General features: G+C 41.8%; 1 protein-coding gene across 2 annotated transcripts in view; it reads right to left on the bottom strand.

The window, feature by feature from the left end:
* Positions 1–8,725: 8,725 nt before the first annotated feature.
* Positions 8,726–16,098, bottom strand: part of CDC42 (cell division cycle 42) — a 49,537-nt gene continuing 42,164 nt past the window's right edge. The window contains exons 4-6 of one of the 2 annotated variants that reach the window (XM_044237389.1): positions 15,427–15,536; positions 15,109–15,306; positions 8,726–10,252 (exon numbers count right to left, since the gene is read on the bottom strand). In XM_044237389.1, the coding sequence (XP_044093324.1) occupies positions 10,163–10,252; positions 15,109–15,306; positions 15,427–15,536 (398 nt within the window). In that variant the 3' untranslated portion in view covers positions 8,726–10,162. Of the gene's footprint in view, positions 10,253–11,552; positions 11,738–15,108; positions 15,307–15,426; positions 15,537–16,098 lie in introns of those variants that run through there. The other variant, XM_044237390.1, reaches the window with a different exon arrangement.

Genomic DNA, 16,098 nt, shown 5'->3' with positions numbered 1-16,098 from the left:
GCATCCAGTTTCACTACCGAATTCTATTAACGCTTGGATCGTACCGGTACTCCCAGAAGGAAGTGATACCTAAGAGAGGGAAGTATGGTGTCTGCCACTCTTAAGAACCTTTATTTATCCTACAAGCAAAAACTCAGTCAGTCTTTACTGGACATTACAATATATTAAAGCACTACAGACTGAACCAAACTTTAGAATCTCTCAAATATATCAATGAAAAGCTAATTCTTAAAGACTCAATAGTCTATCTGTATATTTCATATACAGGTTTTACAGATTTTTATTAACTTCCTGCCAACAACAAAAAATTCTTAGAGCTGTAGAGATGATCCTGTACCAGTGATGTTCACATCTCTTGGCAGAGCCCTAGAAGGCCCACAGAGGGGCACAAAGCATGAGCATCTGCACTGGGGAGAAAGAAGCAGTGGGAGAGGAAAAACTGCTTCCTGGCTTCAACCCCAGCATCTCTGTTCCACAGGACACCTTTTTATTCCCCTCAGAGCGCCCTCTCTTAAGATTTTATTGGGAAGAGGGACGCCTGGGTGGCGCAGTTGGTTGGACGACTGCCTCCGGCTCAGGGCGTGATCCTGGAGTCCCGGGATCGAGTCCCACATCAGGCTCCCAGCTCCATGGGGAGTCTGCTTCGCTCTCTGACCTTCTCCTCGCTCATTCTCTCTCTCACTGTCTCTCTCTCTCAAATAAATAAAATAAAATCTTTAAAAAAAAAAAAAAAAAAGATTTTATTGGGAAGAATACTTTTTACTGATAAAAAGACACAAACCAAAAAGGAAGAGAAAAGCAGTTTTATCTACAAATGGGGAAACTGAGGCCCAAAGACGTACAGCAACCTGTCCAAGGAAACTGCTGCCCAACTAGAACCTGGGTTTCCAACTCCTTTTTTTTTTTTTTAAGATTTTATTTATTTATTTTTCAGAGAGAGAGGGAGAGAGAGCGAGCACAGGCAGACAGAGTGGCAGGCAGAGGCAGAGGGAGAAGCAGGCTCCTCGCCGAGCAAGGAGCCCGATGTGGGACTCGATCCCAGGACGCTGGGATCATGACCTGAGCCGAAGGCAGCTGCTTAACCAACTGAGCCACCCAGGCGTCCCTGGGTTTCCAACTCCTAATCCGGAGAATTTTATTAGTATCATGGGAGAAACGGAGAGAACATCAAACACGGTAAAGAAAGCTAAATGCAAAAACAGGACTCCATTTGAGTCACGCTACACTTACCAGGGGCCAAGATCCCTGCGGGCTAAGGAAAGACTGGTCTTAGAGCACACTTGCATCTAAGATGGGGAAATTCCTGCAAACTCAGCGCCCCCTGAGGTGAAGTCATTCTCACATGAGGCAAGTGAAGAATTCACAGTGCCTGCCCACCCTTCACCAGCTGCTAAGGGATGCACAGAACTCCCCAACAGCGAAACAGTTGTGAAGCCCTCGAGTTATGGAGGAAATGGGGCAGCTCTTCAGGGAGTTAGAGATTCAGAATCAAGCTCAAAACCTCTCTCCCACCAGACCAATGCAGACCTTCCAAAGCTTTACAAAGGAGATCCAGGAAACTGGAAATGAGGCTCCACTGTGGGTCTGGAGCTCCAAAGGGCCAGCCCAATCACAGAGTTGGTTAAAAAGATGAGAGGTAAGGGAGAGTAAGATATACTCTCACACTACCTGAAAGTCTTTTCCTGTTCTTAGCAGGGGGACTGAGGGCCCCTCACTTTATAGCAGCCTAAGACCCAGAAGCCAGCAGAGTTTTCTGGCCCTAGTTTGAAAAGAACTAATGAGGATGAGGATGACAATGGCGATGATCCCTTCAATCCATTCCATTGACTGCCTAGCACCTCCTACTTGCAAGCACTGTGCTAAGCGCTTTACACAGTGTTTCATGCAACCCTCATAACTCAGGAATAAAGTTTGGTATAGCTACTTCCATTTCACACAGAAGAATGCAAGGCTCAGAAGGTTTAGGTTACTTGACTAAGGTCAAAAGATCAAGTTAGTGACAGAACCAGAACTCAAATCCAAAGCCAGTTATGCATTTTTTAGCACACAACGCCAAGCTGTTTAACCTCAGTCTTGCCATCTGACAAATGGTACCATCTGTCCCACCTCCCCTACAGGGCTGTATTAAGGATCAAGTGAAATCACTAATACAAACATGCCCTGAGGTTTCTGAGTCTACCACCTAAACTCCAGTATGAAAACCCCTGACCTTTGTGGAGGAAAGATGGAGGACTAGAATCCCAATCACCTCACTTTATTTGAGTCAAGCTAAGAGATTTTGTGACCTAATAATGAGGTTCCTTTCTCCTAACCAATCAGGCCCATATTAAATATATGGAAAACAATGGTGGGATGGTAAGGAGAAGAAGGAAAAGGTGTCAGGTTTCAGAACCACCACTCCCATCATTGCCACGGCCCTGGGCATTCACTAAGGTCCAGCTTTCTCATCAACAAACTCTGCCCTGTCCACTCATAGGATGCTATAATGAAAAAAAAGGGCAGCTGAACAGCTGAACTCTTCTCTTTCTGTATGTAAGACTCAACATGATTTGTCATCCTATTTTTAATAAACTCTTGAGGAGTGCCTGGGTGGCTCAGTCACTTAAAGCATCTGCCTTCAGCTCAGGTCATGATCCCAGGGTTCTGGGAGCAAGTCCCACTTTGGGCTCCCTGCTCTGAATTCTTCCCATTGCAGTGAAAATCTGGTAGCTGTTAGTATTTTCATAGCACTTTTGCATTTATGAAATATGTTCACCTACATGATCTCATTTAGTCCTCACACTCAGCCCCAAGATGTAGATATTACCATTATTCCTCATTTACAGATGAAGCAAATGGAGCTTAGGAAAATTCACTGACTTATCCAAGATCACGTGGATGGTAAGGCTGGAGTCAAGACTCAGGGCAATTATTTCTCTAAAGCAGACACCATCCTGAATTTTAAATTCTGATTGACTATATAAAGCCTCTGGCTGACCCTTAAAAGCCACTCCTAGACAATTCAGAGTCTCCCCCATTCATCAGTGTACTGACTCAGCCTCTACTCCCTTCTACCTAACCATCTTCTGCCCACACTTCTGCCATCTATAAAAACCCCATAAGGAGTGGTGTCCAGATAGTAGGTACAGTAGTGCACTATAGATTCAACTGCCGGTTTTAATTTAAATTCACCACTAGGTGGAGCTAATCTCAACAATCCAAGAAGCTCATGGATTAGTACACTGGAACAGAGCAGCAGAGCCAGAGTAAAAAGTAGCTCAATAAATAGATGGCACGGTACTGGCACAAGCTTGCCCACCTTTTTGAGGCTATGTCCCAGTAGCCCATAAGCAGGGAGTTAAGAAAGAACTGTGCTTATGGCTCAAAAGCACTGAATATCTGCAAAGCCCTCTCCAACTCCTTCCCACTGAGAAGACTGGCCATGTTTACAGCTCAACCACAAACCAAGACACAGAAACTAAGACCCTATCCAATCAAGTGTTAAGTCATCAATACCAAGCCAGAACGCAAAGGGCCACCACTTGTTTACTCACTCAGACTTAGATCAATCCACCCAGAACTAAATATTCACTGACCAAAGGGGGAACCCACACCCCGCCAAAAAAGATCTGACAAAAGCGTGCACATGCATGCAGTGGCAGGGGATGACACACACAAAGGACATCTACATAAGAGGAACAAAGGAACCTTGACCTTGTTTTTAAGTTAGCAAGAGACTTCATCTCCTAGAGGTCTAATTTATTAGGCTGTTGGAATAACTTCAATTTTATACTCATTTCTGGTACTAACTTTAAACTATTTGGTTCAGAGTACTCTCTGCAGGTCAACTGGAATATTCATGAGGGGAATGAAAAAGAGACCCACCACCAGTGAAGCTACACTTGTCTTGAAATTATCAGAGAAATATAGCTGCTTACATTCTAGGTTTGAGATAGAAAACCATAGTTCATCTCTAAACTCAGGTAACTGCTCTCTCTCACACTACTGTCTAAGAAATGTAATTACTTAGGCATCTGCCCAAACTATCTCAGTGCCAGTTCACCAATAAATTATATGACCGTGAACTCTCTACATGTTCTTTCCTGGTTAAGGAGTCAAGAACTGAATGCTGGTTGGAACCACGAGCCTGGAAAATCTCATTCCTCAAAGAACAGTTAAGCTGAAGACTTGTGACCCAAAATTATTCTAAAATTCATGTCAGATATAAATGAAACCTTAAGAAATCATTTAGTGACATCTTTCTCAAACCTGGAGGAACACTAAAATAATGTGATGAGATTTAAAGAAGTGATGCCCCTCAAAACATAATTTGAAAAAAACAATTTAAGTGATAAAATTAAGTGACCCTATCTCCAGAGACTGCCTAAAATGACCTCAGGCATTATTTTCATTTTTTAAAAAACTAGTTCCCTAAGTAACATTCACACAACCAGAGTTAAGAATCACTGAGGTGGGGCATCTGTGTGGCTCAGGCAAGCTACTCAGGTCATGGTCTCTAGGTCCTGGAATGGATCCCCCATCACACTCCACATGCAGCAGGCAGTCTGCTTGAGATTCTCCCTCTCCCCCTCCCCCCACCATGAAGGAAGGAAGGAAGGAGAGAGTGAGCCACTAAGGTGTGCACTGTCCCCAAACATATCTAACCAAGGTTCTATCTGGGAAGCTTTTAAAAACTGAATTGATTCCCAGGCCCCACTCCATACCTATACATTTAAAATCTCAGAGGAATCTTTCAAGTTTCCCACTAATTACTGACCAGCCAGCCAACAGACTTGCCCTTAAGGCCCCAATAATGACTAAATGCATAATTATGTTACAGATAAAGAGCCTGGGAGACTGAAAGCTACCTGCATGCTGGGTTAGGGCTGTCCTGCTGCAGTATCTCCAGTGCCCAGTATGGAAACAAGCCTTCTGACAAACGTGTGCCATGGGCAGGCACACACAGCCAAGACTTTTACTTTCTTGATAGCCATTCCAAGGGCGATGAGATCAAATGGATATTCAAAAAAACTATCAAATTTGCAAGGAAAATTCCAAGTAGAAGACAGGATCCCCATCTATTTTATTCTCTGCTTTATCTTCAGGGCCTTATTAAGTGCTTTTTTTAAAAAAAAAAAAACTACTTTTGAATTGGTACAGATTAGGCTTGACTATACGGAATCTTCTGCACAGTGAAATATGAGAAATTAAATGTGCTTGACCTTGCACCCCCTTTGGCTCACCAGACTCACCATGAGAAGTCCGCTCTTAGATAGCTACTGCTTTCTGGACAGGCTGCAGCATGAGAAGCTTGGAGCCAACGTGAGCCAAAGCTGAAACCTGGAGGCAAAGCCCAACTGACCCATCAGTGAGAGAAAAATAAGCTTGTGGTATAAGCCAGAGGGTTAGGGTGGTTTGTAATACAGTACTAAGCAAAAGCTAAAGAAATGAGGCTTAAGAAAACGGGAGGGCATTTGGGAAAAAACTCCCAAGTAATATACTGTATAAATTTAAAAAGTATTCAAATAGTTCCAGAAAGAAAATAATAAGTTAAGGTTTTCTCTTGTTCTATGTTGTTAAAGGATCACTGTCTAAAGTTGGGGGAACTCAGGGTAAGGCCTACAGGTAACAAGGTCATGTGAATTAGAAATGTGATTTCAAGCTACTTCCCTCACATGTCATTCAAAGTTACGCTAACCAGGAAGAACTCAGCCTCTCCTCCCAAAAGATAATGAAGTTCCACTTCCCCAAAGGTTACACACTAAATCTCTAACAGCGGGTCAGCTGTACCCAGGGGGACTATGTTCCAATCCTCCTCAAGAAGCAGGGCCCTTGCGTACCAGAGTCTCTTAGCACTGTGTACCCAAAAAACTAATAATAATATCAAAATGGGAGTAAAAAAAAAAAAAGAAAATAGTCCAAATCTAACAATGAAGAAAAAGATGTACCATTATTTTTATCCATCCTATGAAGATAGCAATTATGATACTAGAGGGTTTAATGACAGCTTTTCAAAACAAAACAAAACAAACAAAACCCAAAAAAACAAAAACAAAAAAAAAACTACTACATTAACTGCACAAATTTTAAGAGGTATTCAGACTACAACAGGAAGATGGAAGACAAATGCACCTTAGAACGAAGGAAATACTGCAACTAGTGCTTTCACATCACCATTCTCCCTTTCCCAGTAGAATATGCTCCCCTACCAGCATATGATCCAGCTCCAAGGGGCGCCTGGGTGGCTCAGTGGGTTAAAGCCTCTGCCTTCAGCTCTGGTCATGGGTCAGGGTCCTGGGATCTAGCCCCACTTCGGGCTCTCGGCTCCGTGGGGAGCCTGCTTCCTCCTCTCTCTCTCTGCCTGCCTCTCTGCCTACTTGTGATCTCTGTCTGTCAAATAAATAAATAAAATCTTAAAAAAAAAAAGATCCAGCTCCAAGGGTACAACTTTAACAAATTACTGAACCTATTTCAAAGACCTAAAGTAAAACACCTGGTATTTTAGAAAACCAGCGATGTATTAGTATCCTATTAGCCTAATTGTGTATTTTGCCACAACCTAATAAGCCTGCTGAGGACTGTTTTAGATAATCCTTTTCCAAACTCTAGATGACACTCCCTGAGTAGTATGAATCACTAAGCCAAGATAATGGACAAGTCTGTTAAGTCAAACAGAAAACAGTATTTAAATAGAAAAACAATATTAACTTCATCCATTTCCTACCCATGTTCTTCTGATACATGAAAGTCAAATTAAAAATATTTAATTAGAGGGGGCACCTGGGTGGCTCAGTGGGTTGAAGCCTCTGCCTTCGGCTCAGGTCATGATCTCAGGCCTTGGGATTAAGCCCATGTCAGGCTCTCTGCTCAGCAGGGAGCCTGCTTCCCTACCTCTCTCTGCATGCCTCTCTGCCTACTTGTGATCTCTGCCTGTCAAACGAATAAATAGAATCTTTAAAAATAAAATATTAAAAAATATATATATATTTAATTAGGGATGCCTGGGTGGCTCAGCTGGTTAAGCATCTGACCCTTGATTTAGGCTCAGGTCACAATCTCAGGGTCATGAGATCGAGCCCCATGTCGGGCTCCACACTCAGAGAGGTATCCACTTGAGATCTCTCTCTCTCTCCCTCTCCCCACCCTCCATGTCTAATGTTCTCTAAATAATTAAATACACAAACAAACAAGCGAACAACTAAAATCTTTATAAGAAAATATTTAGTTAGAAAACTATTAGCTTAACTCAATCCCCTTGTCTTTGTTGCTCTTCTGATGTATGGTTATTTCGCTGACACAAGCAAGTGACCTTTATTTCACTCATTCACTCTTGAAATCATGTACCATCCAGTGACTACTTTTAGAACCATCTCTCATGTGTCAAACGCTACGCTAGGCCAGGGACACAGCAATAATCAGGATGGACCTATGTGCCACTATAGTAAGAACAAGGGATTTACAGTCCCTGCTCCCTAGGATCTCAGAACACAATCCTGGTACCTCTCCCTGGCATGGTCAACAAGGAATAAGAAACATTGGTTAAAACAGTAATGCTTAGGGGCACCTGCATGGCTCAGTTGGTTAAACAACTGCCTTCAGCTCAGGCCATGATCCTGGAGTCCCGGGATCGAGCCCCGCAGCTGGCTCCCACCTCCACAGCGAGTCTGCTTCTACCTCTGACCTTCTCCCCTCTCAGGCTCTCTCTCACTGTCTCTCTCTCAAATGGATAAATAATATCTTTTAAAAAATAAAAAATAAAAAAACAGTAAAGCTTAGATCAGCTTCTTCTTAACACCTTCCCAGCCAAGCCATGCAGTTTAGCTCCAGCACAGCACAGAATCAAGCCAAACATGATTCCACTTAGAAAAAACCACCAAAATGAGGTTATGCTGTGCCAACAGCTCTTAGTTTCTAAGACTCTCCTACAGATCAGTACAATTCCCTTAAGGTAAATGAATCATTCCTGTCACCTAAAGAAAATCTGTCCCATATTCAGATTCACAGCACAGAACCTGGAATCTGATAGAAGCAGTCTGGGTAACAATCTAGGAGCAATCGTTCTCCAACTTGGCCGTGTTTTGGAAATACATGGAAAGCTTTTAAAAACCCATTGCTCAGTAAGCAACAAAGTCTGAAAAGCACGAATACAGAAAACTTCAGGGAAAAACTGGTTGTTTTCCAACTAACCAATGGATGAGAGAGATATGCTGTCACTGCTTCCCAACATGAGCAGTGAGCTTCCTGGGCATCACCTTCACTAAGGACTGCTATGAACCCACTTTGGTCTTCTATTTTTTTTTTTTTTTAAAGATTTTATTTATTTATTTGGCAGACAGAGATCACAAGTAGGCAGAGAGGCAGGCAGAGAGAGAGAGTGAGAGGAGGAAGCAGGCTCCCTGCAGAGCAGAGAGCCCCATGTGGGGCTCGATCCCAGGACCCTGGGATCATGACCAGAGCCGAAGGCAGAGGCTTTAACCTACTGAGCCACCCAGGTGCCCCAAACCCACTTTGGTCTTAAAGAGAAGGGGTCTTTGCGGGCTACCTGCCAATCTTAGGGAAGAAGGCACAAACCTGAACATACTGAGGGGAAACCATCACCTCAAACGGAAGGCCAGAAAAGGAAATACATTAAATAAAATAAAGCTTTAAAATCTTATCCCAAAATGTGTTAGATTAAGAGTCAACTTCCCACTCCTAAATATCTAAAAAGAGGCGGAGGGAAAAGAACAACCCCCAGGCTGGCTTGTGAAGGGTTTTGTTTGTTTGTTTAATACATCTGAAAAGAATGCATATACAAAGAACTGAGACATGAGAAAGCATTGGTTCGACACTAATGAATCTACAAGAATTAGGATTTGGGGAAGGTGGAGAAAATTACCTAAACATTTTTAAAAATTGGAAACTGCAACAAAGGTAAGTGAATAAAATCCCTATTAACACTTATGAAGAGTCTTCATAAGACTCCATGATTTTTTTATTAAACTAGAGAGCCTTAACGAGCTACTCCAGGGTTCCTCATATGTAAAACAGAAATAAGGGGATTCCCCTGACTGGTCCCCATGTTGTTAAATGTTCTCCCCACCCCCACCCACACCCCCAGCTTCTTCATGAAGCAGGTCTCCATCCTCCCCACTTGAAAGAGGATGTGCATCATTCCACAGACATCTGTCTCCTAGCGCCACCTCTCAAATTTCCTCAATTCACCAGGTCTTCAGCTGTGTTCTAGGAACACTACATCATACACTATTAGGCTGGACATTTCTATGCTAAGCATATAAGACAATGACTGACAGGGGGAAAAAATTTTTTTTAATTACGTACTCAATCCATTTGGTGTATTTCAAAAGGTGCAATACTTTTCTTCATTTATCAGTGAAAGAAGTTAGAAATTAACTTCAAAAAAAAAAATCAGCACATGGCAAACAAAATTCCTTGAAAGTCACAGTCACATATATAGTGCATCCTAGAAAAGAGGAGGGGCAAGACAGGTTCCACCCACTTTCATGAGTTTCATCAAATACTGGACCTACTCAAGGGTGGAGAGAAAAGGCAACTTTCAAAAAGGAGTATGTTATTAAATGAGGCATTTACTATACTCCTTCCTAAGAGCACCAGGTGGGGAACAAGTTTTCTAAACTAGATCTAGGAAGTGGAATGTGGAATCAATCAGTCCTCCTCCCCTTAAGGGCTATCCGATGGTTAATGAATTTAAAAAACATAACTAAATAAAAACAAACCCCACACACACTCCCCGCACCCCACCCCACCCCCGCAAAAACAAAAACAAAAACAAAAAACCCTAAATGTCCCAGATCATTCTCCAGAGTGGATGGAGCCCGGGAGCAGCTTCAACAACCCAAATTAGTCTGTTACAGAGTCATCACAAGCATGCCTTGCTTTTAAACAAAAAAAAAAAAAAAAAAAAAAAAAATTTGAAACAACAAAACAAAAACTAGTACTAATCACTTTTCTGACAATACACAATTACTCAAATTAACTAGTACTGAGAGGGGGAAGGGGACCATACCTACGGGCCTTGTCTCACACGAGTGCATGTGGGTAGGTGCAGGGCATTTGTCATTATTGCAAAAACGAATTTTAATCTTTAATCTTTAGTTTGATTTAACATTGCTTTTAGTATGATGCTGACACCAGCTGTGCGGAAAGGGCTCTGGAGACACGTTCATAGCAGCACACACCTGCGGCTCTTCTTCGGTTCGGGAGGCTCCAGGGCAGCCAATATTGCTTCGTCAAATACATTCTTTAGGCCTTTCTGAAAAGGGGTAGAAAGAAAAAAATGGGCAGTCTGATTTTCAGTATAATAAAGCTGAAGATCAAATTAAAAACATTCAAGCCCCCAAGAGCCGGCAAAGAACGAAATGCTAAGAACAACTCTGAATCTCGACACAATCATCCCACTTCACCAAGTTTTGTCCAGGCAGGACACTGGAAGGATCCAGCAATTCAGGAGCAGAGGAGTGGATATTCATGAATGAGACAGTGGTCCTTTGAGAAAGCTTTTTGCAGACCAATATATGTCACAAGAAGCGAACAAGCCACATGTGTCACTTGCTCATTCAATGAGTTGTGTAATATGCTGCTGAAACATTTTACATAAACACAAGGGCAGCAGCTCTGCATTCCAATGAAACAGCGGAGTATGGAACAGGACCAAGAGCGCCGGCAGCGGGCAGTGGCATCCTTGTTACATGGAAGGCGCAGGCAAGGATGGAGAGCACGGCTACCGCAGCTGAGTCAAAGACCTTCACTCTGAACTCCCTGCATCCCACCAATCAGACAGAGCCAGGGGGCTCAAGGAAGCAACATGTGGGCACTTGATACATAGGTAAAACTAGAACCAGTCAGTTCAACAGGAATAAAGCTTCATCAGGCATTTATACAAACAATTGTATATTTTTAATTTCAAAATTCGAAGGTAACCACAATTGTATGTTTCCCTCACAACAATAAAATCAGAAGCAGGAAAATATAAAGGTGGCAGCTTTACATCTCAACATTAACAAACCTTGAGTCAACTGTTAAAAATGGATGCTGTTCTTAAAAGATAGTGTGACAAATGATTTCATAGAGCAGTAGCAGATACATTAATACCTTTCCCACCCCAGACTGACAAATACTCCACCACAGCACAGACAGCCAAAGCAATAGCAACACAAAGTTTCACTGCACAAAAAAAAACCAAAGAAGAATCCTCCCTTCCCCGTTACACTCTACTAGCAGGTCACCCTTCTTCCATAAAGTTTGTCATGCAATTACAATTACAATTGATCATAAGAGTAAAATGATGTTCATGTTATTTTCTCCATCTAGAGCTAGGAAGTGTTAAAACTCTTGTTTTTTTCCAAGAGAACATTCTTAATGCCACACCAAGTTCCCTTTTGCAATAGTAATCCAAACCAAAAGCTCTGAGCATCAGGCAACTCAAGAAGCAGAAAGTTAAACAAGTCCAACTTGACTACTGATCACAAAAAATATTCTATAAGATATTGCATTCTTGATCAAAAACTAATACAGAGGTTGCTCTTAGGTGGTGAGTAAAAAGACGCAGAGGCTTTCAAACAGGATGGTTTTATTCCTTTGTTTTTAAATGCTCTTTCTACAGTAGTGGGACAGGAAGCAGCAGCAAAGAGGGGAAGGAGAAAACAGTTTAGAATATACAGCACTTCCTTTTGGGTTGAGTTTCCGGAGGCTCGAGGGCAGCTAGGATAGCCTCATCAAACACATTCTTCAGACCTCTCTATAAGACAGAGGGGAGGAGAGAGAATAGCAGCCAGGTTAGAGGATTAGAAAGACGAGCAGATATAACAGCAGTCCGGATTAAATGGGCTGAATTCACAGAAGCAACGTACCTTCAGAAAAATAAGGGCCAGAAAGCTATATCTTAAGCCCATTATCAGGACAGCAGATAGCTGAACAGAAACTTCCTACATAAAAAAGCTTAACTAAGCAAGAAAGCAATTTTTATGAAAATGCTGTATACTGACTCCTAAAATAATAGCATTTTGAAAAAACAGTATTTTAATGAAAGGAATGCCAGAAGGAAAAAATGGATATGTAAACAAAACAGATGCACTGGATAAGCCTTGTAGAACTCTCCAATATCTCCAATGAGAAGAATGGCACACACATTCTGGAACTAAATCAATTACAATTTCAGGCTTCTGTGAATTCAGCCCCTGAATAACTGAAGGACACAAATAGCAGACTAACAGGCATGCTACATGTTTCTAGATTCAATGACATATCTGGATGGGATTAATCAGGATTTAGAGCAAATCAGTTTCCCAGAACAAAATGGTTCAGACATTTAGAAAGAGTGTTAATTGTTCAACAGTACCACCTGGGAGAAGTTTAAGGAACAGACTCTAGAAACAGCATTCGCTTCAGTTATTCAGTAATGTTATTAGAGCAAGTAACCACCACCCAAGTCACAGGAAAACAAAGAATGGGGTCCTAGAATGACTTTTAGCAAGCAGTCCAATGCTTTAAGATGTCTTCATGGATATCAGAGCATAAAGCATGGGGTGAAAATAAAGAATATTCTCAGATCTACAGGAATTAAGATGCAGAAACACACTTACACCTCAGGCAGAACTCCGACGTGACAGTGTGACTCAATAGCACTGGTACCTTGGGCCCAGGTCTATAGACTCACCTAACCTCACCTAAATCTGAAGTCACAGGTTTACCACCCAAAGAGGTTTCACGTGTTCTTTACGTTAGTTTGATCCCAAGTAAAAATCTCCCATTAAGTCCCAGAACACAGCTCCAGTAACAAGCACCAGCCCAGACTACCCCAGGTATTCCCACCCAACCCTGTACACATCCCAGAAGATGGGCACCCACACATCCCTTGAGATAGAAAATAAATGAGAAATAACATTAAGTACTTAAGAAGAAGCAAAGAGGTTAAAAAGTTTTCTTCTAGGGCTTTTACAAAGTAGAAATGCTAAACAAAAGCAAAGTTCCTAGAAATTATTTCTACACATCTCAGAGCAAATTCTGGTAGTCAAATACAAAAGGAAAAGGGGACAATGGATAGGGAAATGCATTTTATAAGGGAAAAAAAGAAGATGACCATGAGAAACTAGGGCACCCCTTCATAAAAAGCAAATCCCTTCTTGCTTACTGACAAAAATAACCAATCCCCTATATAACAAAACTAATCTTTGCTTTACCTATACTATCTGATCATAAAAAGAGTTCAGTTTTAGAGGAACCAATAATGGAATCTGAAGTCCTAAAAGTTCTATCTCCCAAACACAACCAGACACCCCATTTTCTATCTTCTCTTTTGACTTCTCCAAACATCAAAATCTGGTAAGAAAAATATAGTTGCTAAGACCTTTTCAAATTGCTACTATCTGCCAAGTTTACCTTGTAAAAAATCTTAAATGGAAGCATCCAATTCTTTATAAACTTTACCAGTGACCTAGAATTGGGTCCACATGGTCTATTTGCCTCCATTTCCCCCAAAAGCAACCCATACTTGGAGGAGATGGGTACAGAAGGATGCCTAACAGAGTTAGTTATAATCTGACACTCACGTTTCACATATATCCTTCACACACACACACACACACACACACCCCTTCTGACTCTTCTGATGGTATCAAAACACAGAACCATCAGGCATTTTTTTAAAATCTCAGTCAGTGCTGTGGATAAGAGGATATAAAATCTTCTGAACTTTAAAATATCTGCTTTTACAACAGGACTGAACTGCCAAGGAAAACTGGGTCTGGGGGTACGATTTTAGACCTGAAGCCATCCTGCAGAATATACCCAGTTAAGCATAAAAATTTTATCTTTAAATATCCACCTTGGCACTGAATTAGAGATTATTAAATTAAGTCTAGGCCACACATACTAAGCACCTAGTACATGCATACTAGGTTTATTATATATGCCGTTTGCCTTAGTATACATACAATCAAGAATACAATAGTGTTTTAAAAAAAAAAAAAAAACTTAATAAAAAGAGCAATTACCTAAACAAGTAAGCATGATAAATGTAAGCATATTTAATGTAATTATTGGAAACCTCTTTAGCTCTGCCCTATTTTTTTTAATTTTATTTATTTTCTATTTGAGAGAGATCACACGCAGGCAGAGAGGCAGGCAGAGTGAGAGGAAGGGAAGCAGGCTCCCTGCCAAGCAGGGAGCCCAATGTGGGGCTCGATCCCAGGACTCTGAGATCATGACCTGCGCCGAAGGCAGAGGCTTTAACCCACTGAGCCACCCAGGCGCCCTAGCCCTGCCCTATTTTAACTAGACATGCTTGCTCAATGTTCAAACCTCAGAGCTCCAGTACTAATAGAATAAAATAGTTCTGTGCTATTCCCATAATTTTTTCCTTTGCCCCCAGAACAGTACTCAAAGGGAGAATCAGTCAGTAATACCACGAAGGTGGAAAAGATGAAACCACACAGGTCAGTTACAGCTCCCACTCAAAATATTCTAACACTGTTCCCTAACCTCAGAATCTGGTGTTTCCCATCAAACTAGAAGAGCCCAGTTAAATTATCCAGAAAGGGACAGAAGGACAGAGAGGACCACATGGGGAAGGAATGTCTCTAAAAACACAAGCACTGATGCCCTTTTATAAAGCATGCTTAAGAAATAGCCAAGGGAGCTTTCTCTGACATGAGGGTCTCAATCATTATGACTAATTCCCGATGTCAGTTGAATTGCCCCAGAAACTATAGCATCAGTGATCAGAATGGACAGGAAAAGATCAGATACATTTAGATAAAAATTTAAGTGTCGGGGGCGGGGGGGGCAGTGGGGGGATCACTCACCTCCTCTCTTGCAAATCAGTGCTAATCTGGAACCCACCCATAAAAAAATTTTAACACAATCCCTGACCACTACAAATGAGTCAGTACAATATGGGAGTTCACCAACACAAGAGTTTTACTCAGAGCTTAGTAATTTTCTCCACAAACACAGAACCTCTACCAAAAGAATACATACTGTGAAGCTGGTCCTAGTCTTCCCCGCAGCTTTCTTGAGCACTGCAGGCCACTGTTAAAAATAGCCCCCAAACCCGAATGCTCTTAAGAAACTACCCAACTGTAAGTAAACAAGGGGCTACTCTGTCCTCACCTGTGTGAGTGCAGAACACTCCACATACTTGACCGCCTTCAGGTCACGGGCCAGCTTTTCAGCAGTCTCTGGAGTGATAGGCTTCTGTTTGTTCTTGGCAAGTTTCTCAATCGTAGAGGGGTCATCTCGGAGATCAATTTGGGTCCCAACAAGCAAGAAAGGAGTCTTTGGACAATGGTGAGTTATCTCAGGAACCCACTAGAGAAAAGTATTTTTAAAAATACACCTGCATTAATCCACAAGCCTCTAAAGCTTTACACAACTCAACAGAAGTTCTGTAACCACCTTTTTCAGTGCAAGAGTATCTGACCAACTCACCTTTTCCTTCACATTTTCAAATGAGGATGGAGAGACGACTGAAAAACAGACTAGAAATACATCTGTTTGTGGATAACTCAGCGGTCGTAATCTGTCATAATCCTCTTGCCCTGGAGAGAAAAAATTGGAGAAGTCAGCTACTGAATCTTGGCATCCTCACAGTATCAAAATCACAAGTCAGTCAACAGATTAAGCATGCGGCTAACAGCACGCTGACCATTACTGAGAAAGCAACTTACTATTCTAATAAAATGTATGGCTTTTGTAATAGAACACCTGATGAATGTTCTTACTCAGCTAATTCAGTATTTCAATCCCTGAAAACAGCAATAAATCCATTGTGCTTTAGTTGTTTACTCTATTACCAGTTTGTAGTTTCCAATCTTTGTGTCCATCAGCAACCCAATGATAACATAATAAAAACAGTAAGCTGTTGCTACAGAAATGGTTAAAATAAATCCTACTCAAATCTGGTTAAGAAATAACCACAGTGAATGGCGCCTGTGGGTTAAAGTGGGTGAAAGCCTCTGCCTTTGGCTCAAGTCATAATCTCACGGTCCTGGAATCGAGCCCCGCATTGGGGCTCTCTGCTCAACGGGGAGACTGCTTCCTCCTCTCTCTCTCTATCGCTCTCTGCCTGCCTCTCTGCCTACTTGTGATCTCTGTCTGTCA

The sequence above is a fragment of the Neovison vison genome, chromosome 2 (genome assembly GCF_020171115.1).
Source record: "Neovison vison isolate M4711 chromosome 2, ASM_NN_V1, whole genome shotgun sequence".
Classification (NCBI taxonomy): Eukaryota; Metazoa; Chordata; class Mammalia; order Carnivora; family Mustelidae; genus Neogale; species Neogale vison.
This window is presented reverse-complemented; position numbering and strand designations above follow the sequence as displayed.